A 7,313-nucleotide genomic window follows, 5' to 3' on the forward strand; every position below is an offset into this window, starting at 1 on the left:
TCAGAACTGAAGCAATTCAAAAACATGAGGCTGACAGGACTGGAAAAAGTACTAACCGGTAGTAGCCAGGACATCTATACGGCACCGATTGTAAAGTTGCGCATGCTAAAATAAACAGCAACTTTTTGCAACGTTTAGCAACAAACCATGTTTTTAAAAAAAAGATATGTGGATTTTATGTGATGTTGAATCTAAATGTTGAATGCAAAATGCTAAATCTAAATCTCCAAGGTGAAAACTAAATATTTAGCTAATATGCAAATAACCGGAAGTACAATATAAGAGCTCATTCAGAGATAGATTTAGATTTAACATTTACATTTAGATTTAACAATTAGATTAACATTGACATGTTTTAAGGAGAAAAGTAAATATTACAATTTCACAAATGTTGCTGTAAATCTCGTCAAAAGTAACAAAAAAAAATCACATAACGGTTTTTTTTTTAACATGTGGTTTGTTGTTGAATGTTTCAAATAGTTACTGTTATTTTAACATTCATAACTTTACAATCGTCACCTTGATCCCATAGACATCGATAGAAATGTAGAGTAAAAAGCAACATTTTTGGGGCGTTCCACGGTGACGTAATCTTTACTCTCTCCATGACGTCGCGCAGTGGCTGATGGGTAGTAAGATCATCGATCAGCGATGAGAAGTAAAGCGGATTTCTGCATTAGGATGGATTATCTCTTTGTTAATCCAGACAATGCAGCTGAATGAAACATTACTGGTGTTTATTTCATCATAAAGACATCTTTATGGCTGCTGCTGAGTGATTTCGGGACTCTGGAGGTACCGTGGCTGCTAGCTGCTACCTGGCTAACAGCTGCATTGTTGTTGTTTTGCCGCTGGGTCCGTGGTCCTCCGGGCCGTGCTGGGCTCTGCAACGCCTGGGTGATGTGTCTCTGTCAGCTCCGCGAACATGGATGAAAGATCCGGCGGCCACCATCGACTCATAATCGTCCTGCTCATGGTGTTGCTGTTTGGGGTGCTTATGATCCAGTATGCGTGTCCCAGCAAGTCTGAATGCTACATGCTGCACCAGCTGGGCTCCTGGTTAGCCGTCGGCAGAAAGGCTGGCCCGGGATACCTGGGTACCGACCCCCAGGACGGGCTCCAAAGAGACCCGTACATCGCAGAGGGACAGGGCTCTGGCCCGCTTCGTCCCCCGATTTAACTTCACCAAGGCGGACTTGAACCGGGTCGTAGACTTTAACATCAAAGGGGACGATGTGATCGTTTTCCTGCACATTCAGAAAACAGGCGGGTACCACGTTCGGTCGTCACCTGGTGAGGAACATCCAGCTCGAGCGGCCCTGTGAGTGCCACGCGGGCCAGAAAAAGTGCACCTGCCTCCGACCCGGTAAGAAGGAGACGTGGCTCTTCTCCCGGTTCTCCACTGGCTGGAGTTGTGGACTCCATGCAGACTGGACAGAGCTCACCAGCTGTGTCCCGACCCGCATGGACTCACAAGAGGTTGCAAAGAACCTGCCGAGGTAGGTGAGACTGTTTAGGTCCTCAATCAACATGTGGGTCAGGACCCTAAAGTGAACATCCAACCAATCAATCATCGCTGCTGTCACTACATTTTGGGCGCTGATTGTAAAGTTGCACATTCTAAAATAAACAGCAACAAACCACGTTTGCGTAACTTATTACAATTTATTTTATGTTACTTTTGACCAGAATTACAGCAATATTTGTGAAATTTGTGCTATTTTATTTTCTTGTACACGTATGTCATTGACATATGTCATTAAATCTAAATGTTAAATCTAAATATTAAATGTAAACTGTAAATGCTAAATGTTAAGTGCTAAATATTTAGTTTCAAAGGGGGGTACTTACGTTCAAAAGTAAGAAAAAGTGGGTACTTACTTGAGCCAAAAAAAATTGAGAACCACTAGAAGGGACAAAGGACTTTTGTTAAATCATGTAGAATTGCTAACATCAACATCCTGATACATTGGACTTCTTTAAAGTGAATAATCTGTACAGCCTACATTAATGTTATTGAAGTAGGTTTAGAAAAATGGTTCACAATATGATGTGATTAAACGATATTGGTTTCAAGCGATTGATATGATATTAGGAGAGGAGAAAAAAAATATGAATTAGTTTATTCATTTATTAAATTAAAGTTAATTAGACTTTTAACTCGGGATGTCCCTATACAACTTTTCATTCTGATATGATATCGATATTGCAGCCTTGCATATCTGCCGATATTGATTTGATACGATATCAGCATGAATCATACTTACTTATATCTATATATATATATAAGTAATAACTACTTATTTGTAATGTAGAATGTTAGAAAAGGCTTGATCAAGTGATGTTACTCAGAGAACAATAGTCAGCAGCAGTAGGTATGAGAAAAACTGACACATTTATTATTAATCAATTGGTTACATACATTTTAACCTTCAACATAACATCTACATTATTCTACAATTGAATAAAATAAATAAAAAATGAATTGCAATAAATAAATTAAAAATGGGACATTTGAATTTGATATCCACTATTCATTTTCAGACTGATGTCGGACCAATATCGATCGAGACACCCTTACTTTTCACTCTGAGTTTTGTAAGTATCAAACTAAATACAAAACATATGATGAAACTTAAGTCCTTTTTAAAGTACTACTGACAGTTTCTGCCACTGTGAAAACTAGAACCACAGCATAATATATGCTCACCATCATGACACCCTTTTAAAAAAATCTTCAAAAAAATCAAACTTAAGGCACGGGGGCTAAATTTGGCCCACATGAGAAAGAAAACATGAATGATTGTGTAGATTAGCACCTTAATTCAGTTGTAGATCTTTCAGCCCCTCCAAATGCACACTTACAATTAAACTCCACAAATATTTGCCAGCACTTACAGTGCTCCCACATGTGGCAATTAGTAGGTAGTGCAACATATTTTTAAAACATTGAGCATAAACAAGTGCATAAGTGTCAACTCAAGGCCCATGGTCAAATCAAGCCTTTTGGATCATTCAATTCGACCATGTTGTGTAAATGAAACTCAACAATATTGCAGGAGCTCATGGTTTTCCCGGTGCTTATATCGCGTTTTTTTTTATTTTTACTGTTGAAAAAAACGAAATCTTACAATACCTTTAATTTTCCTCAAATTATAATAGAACATTTCATGAGTATAAACTATTGCAGGATGAATGACAAAAGAATATTTATTTCTGTGTCTCAGAATTATTTAACCATGTTATGACGACAAGAGACATGCTTTGACTTAGGGCTGGACGATATTGGACCCAAAACTCATATCTCAATATTTTTTTCTCAAAATGGCAATATATGATTTAAATCTAGATCATTTAAACTCTAAAGTCTCATCAAAAAGACAATTTTATGTTACATTTGCTGATGAAAAATGACGTACATGCACATTTATTAACAAACAGCTGCACAATGTTTGCCACTTTTGCCTTTTTCATCTATAAGGGACAGCACGTGTGAGTGAGTTCTGTAGTGTGGCTTGTTTAAAGAAAGGTCTGGGTTAGGACACACTCAGTGATCGTCTAACTGAGCTTTTCATGCTGTTCTGAGAAGTAAGGAAAGCAGCGACTCCTGAAACAAGTATTTTAATACAAAATAAGCTATAAAATATATATATCTCAAAAATATGGAAAAATTGTTAAGAGTAACACTGTTTGACTATTGACTGTACTCGTAAAATAAATATAGATATATCTTCATAAAGGCGATAGAGCTGGGCAACATATCATGATTCAAGATATATTGATTGGTTGGCGATAAGAAAATGACAATATCGCCTGTGTCGAGATACATCTATATATTTTTTAACTTGTTTTCATTTATACTATCACAGTACAAATCACATCATAAATATTTAACATTATTCTTAGAGTACAGTCAATCAGTGTCCTTTACAATTTTTCCATATTTCTGAGATATATATTTCATAATTCATAGAAATAGAAAAGGAAACTTAACAAAATAAATGCCTAACTCAGACTTTCCCTTACACCAGGAGTCTGTAACCTTTACTCTCAAAAGAGCCATTTTGCTTCATCTCACCTGGATTAAAGTCTTTCCGGAGCCGAAAAAAGTTGTCCTCTCATAAAGAGAATACAGTGTATTATTATTATTATTATTTGATTTTATTTTGATCAAGTAAATGGCAACTTAAAACCTGTTTAAAATAAAATAAACATCAAGAAATAACAAAACAGTATCTCAGTTTACATGAAGAAAATGTTATATGAAGATTTTTTTTTTTTTTTCAATGAATGTATTTGAAGGGCTACAAAAAGTAACTTGAATTTGATAACACATGATTATGTCAGTCAACACATGCTAAATGCTCATTTGTTGCCACACATAAAGCATGCTTATTTAGACGGCAGTCACAGCACATTGGTGGTTGAATGAATCTGTTCCACACAATTAAAATCTCTATTTTCTTCCAGAATAGTGTTTTTATTGGTTTAGTTATCTTACCAGGATTTAAGACTCAAGGTTAGCCACAGGTGCAGGAAAGTTGATGATCTGTAGATGTTGCAGGAGGTGAAGTAGGAAGGTGCTGAGTCATTGCACAACATGATTTATTTTTAGGTTAACAAATTGTTATATCATGATTGTTAACAGATTGTTATATCATTTTATTTGGTGTCAATGTCATTAATCATTATTAGACTCTGTAAGAAAATAACAACTCTTTATTTATTTTTTTTTTTAAGCTATAGGGAGCCATTGCAAAAGAGTCAAGAGCCACATGAGGCTCCAGAGCCACAGGTTGCAGACCCCTGCCCTAAACAAGCCACACTACAGAACTCACTCACATGTGCTGTCCTTTATGCTGCGTTCACACCGGATGCATCACGAAATGTCCGTACGTCCAGATTACATACAAAATCAACGGATAGATGCGTCCCAGATGCAAAATCTTTCCAGTGTGGGTGTGCGGTACGATCCACACGTCAAGAGCGTTGGTTGTGCGAGCGTGCTCTCGATTTTACGCACATTCGCAAGAGTTGAAAATATTGAACTCCTGCTGTTGTTTCGCATGACGAAAGCCAATCAGAGTCTTTGTTGATGATGACGTCAGGCCGTCAACACAAACACTGGTCTGTTCACCCATTCAACCATTGAGTAGAAGTTGTGTGTGACCACCTGGAGCTGTATGACACGATCTTTATAACCGGGACCGGATTAGGAAGGATAAGGCGTGGAGGAGAATCAGTGAGGAGGTGGTAGTAGCAGGTAAAAGTTCTCTCTGTAGTTTTCATCTTTAAAGTCAGCACTGTGTTAGGATAGCATTAGCCGCTAATCACACCGGCTTTTTTCACTGGTGGTTTATGTTTATGAGAGGAGACAGTGAAAGTCACAGAGTTGGATGTGTCGCTGGTGGGCGGGGCTTTGCTTCAGATGTGCGTATAATGCGAATGGGGACATTTTTTGATCCTGCGGTACGTTTCGTGCGGCAGATGCGTCTGGTGCCGCAGAAGATGCATTGGTGTGAATGCAGCATTAGAGGCAAAAAAGCCAAAAGTGGTACATATTGTGCAGCTGTCTGTTAATAAATGTACCTGTGTGGCATTTTTCATCAGCATATTTAACCAAGAATTGTCTTTCTGATCAGACTTTAATGAGTTAAAAAAAAATAATCAAGATTTATATCGTATATTGCCATTTTAAGAAAAAATATTGAGGTATGAATTTTGGCCCATATCACCCAGTCGTAGGCGATAGTCATTATCTATTTTGCCAAAATAGAAAACTGGATATACAGTATATTGCCCATTCCTACTTTGACTGACTTAAAGTTTTCTGTTTATATCCAGGAGGAACTATTATTACATTACCATCCTAAGAGACCCCTTGTCCCGCTACTGAGTGAGTGGCGTCACGTCCAGCGGGGGGCGACCTGGAAGGCCTCTTTACACGTGTGTGAAGGACGCTCACCAACCCTCTCAGAACTGCCCAACTGTTACCCAGGAGACGACTGGTCGGGTTGCTCCCTCCAGGAGTTTATTGACTGTCAATACAACCTGGCAAACAACCGGCAGACCCGCATGCTGGCCGACCTCAGCCTGGTGGGCTGCTACAATGTCTCCACCATGAGCGAGGACGAGCGGTGGGCCGTCCTATTGGAGAGCGCCAAACGCAACCTGAGAGGCATGGCCTTCTTCGGCCTCACGGAGTACCAGCGTAAAACCCAGTACCTGTTTGAGCGAACGTTCAACTTAGAGTTCATTGCACCCTTCACGCAACTCAACGGCACACGCGCCGCCAGCGTGGACGTCCCTCCCCAAACGCAACACACCATCCTTCAACTGAACAAATGGGACGTGCAGCTGTACGAGTACGCCCGCGACCTTTTCCTGCAGCGCTTCCAGGTGGCGAGGCAGCAGGAGCGGCGGCAGGCCAGAGAGCGCCGTCAGCAGGAGAGGAGGCGCCTGCGTGGCAGGGTCGGTGTGACGCAGGGTCGGCAGCTGAAACCCACGGAGACGCCACACGCCACACACAGCCGTGCAGCAGAATGGAGCTGCAGCAGGAAACTGCTGAGGACGGAGACAATACTGACATGCTGCTCCCAGACTGGTGGGATCTGGAAGAGAATCTGACCATGGACGACTATTTGGACAATGTCGAGCAGTGGTAGTAACAGTGAGTGAAGGACAGAAAAGTGTCTTAATTTGAGGTGTGCCAACTTCAGCCTTGTCTGTTTCATCAGATTATTTTCTTTTAAAGCCAGCCTTTCATATTTTTAGTTTTAAATGAAATGAATAATTAATTTATTCTAATTTAATTGCTTTGCCACAACTGACCTCTTTATTGGGTGCGCTGGCATCTGGAACACATCTAAACACGAGTGTTGTGTCATTGGAACAAAACGTTGGATTTGTTTTTTATGTTAAAAAAAAAAGAAAAGAAGCTGTTTTCTATTTAAAACAACACTATTATGTTTATTGATGATCTAAATGTTTGCCAAAACATGTCTGAAATGTGCACACTTTAAAATGTACATGCATTTTTAAATGTCTTTAAGGAGAATGACTTTCATAGATACCTCATAGAGTAGCATTGACTGATAACAGCACAAAACACTAAGTTTATCAGTTGTTGTTTTTTTTTTAATAATTAAATGGTTTTACACTTCTTGGTCTTTGTTTGGCTCTGTGTGAACATGCAACTCAAGTTTACAGCAGTGGTTCCCAAACTGTTCCCAGTCCCGTACCCCTTCAGACATTTACCCTGAAGTTATGTACTCCCTAATCCTAAACACTTAAAAAACATTATAATGTAATGT

At 39.4% G+C, this 7,313-nt stretch overlaps 1 protein-coding gene across 1 annotated transcript; it reads left to right on the top strand.

Moving 5' to 3' along the window:
• Window positions 1–901: 901 nt before the first annotated feature.
• LOC114471452 (heparan-sulfate 6-O-sulfotransferase 2-like) lies at window positions 902–6,745 on the top strand. The gene is given in 6 exon segments (XM_028460275.1): window positions 902–1,144; window positions 1,146–1,268; window positions 1,270–1,499; window positions 5,845–5,891; window positions 5,894–6,538; window positions 6,541–6,745. Coding segments are annotated over 6 exon segments (1,389 nt in total). The 5' UTR covers window positions 902–925; the 3' UTR covers window positions 6,666–6,745.
• The last annotated feature ends 568 nt before the right edge of the window (window positions 6,746–7,313 follow it).

This window comes from Gouania willdenowi, chromosome 10, assembly GCF_900634775.1.
Source record: "Gouania willdenowi chromosome 10, fGouWil2.1, whole genome shotgun sequence".
NCBI lineage: Eukaryota > Metazoa > Chordata > Actinopteri > Blenniiformes > Gobiesocidae > Gouania > Gouania willdenowi.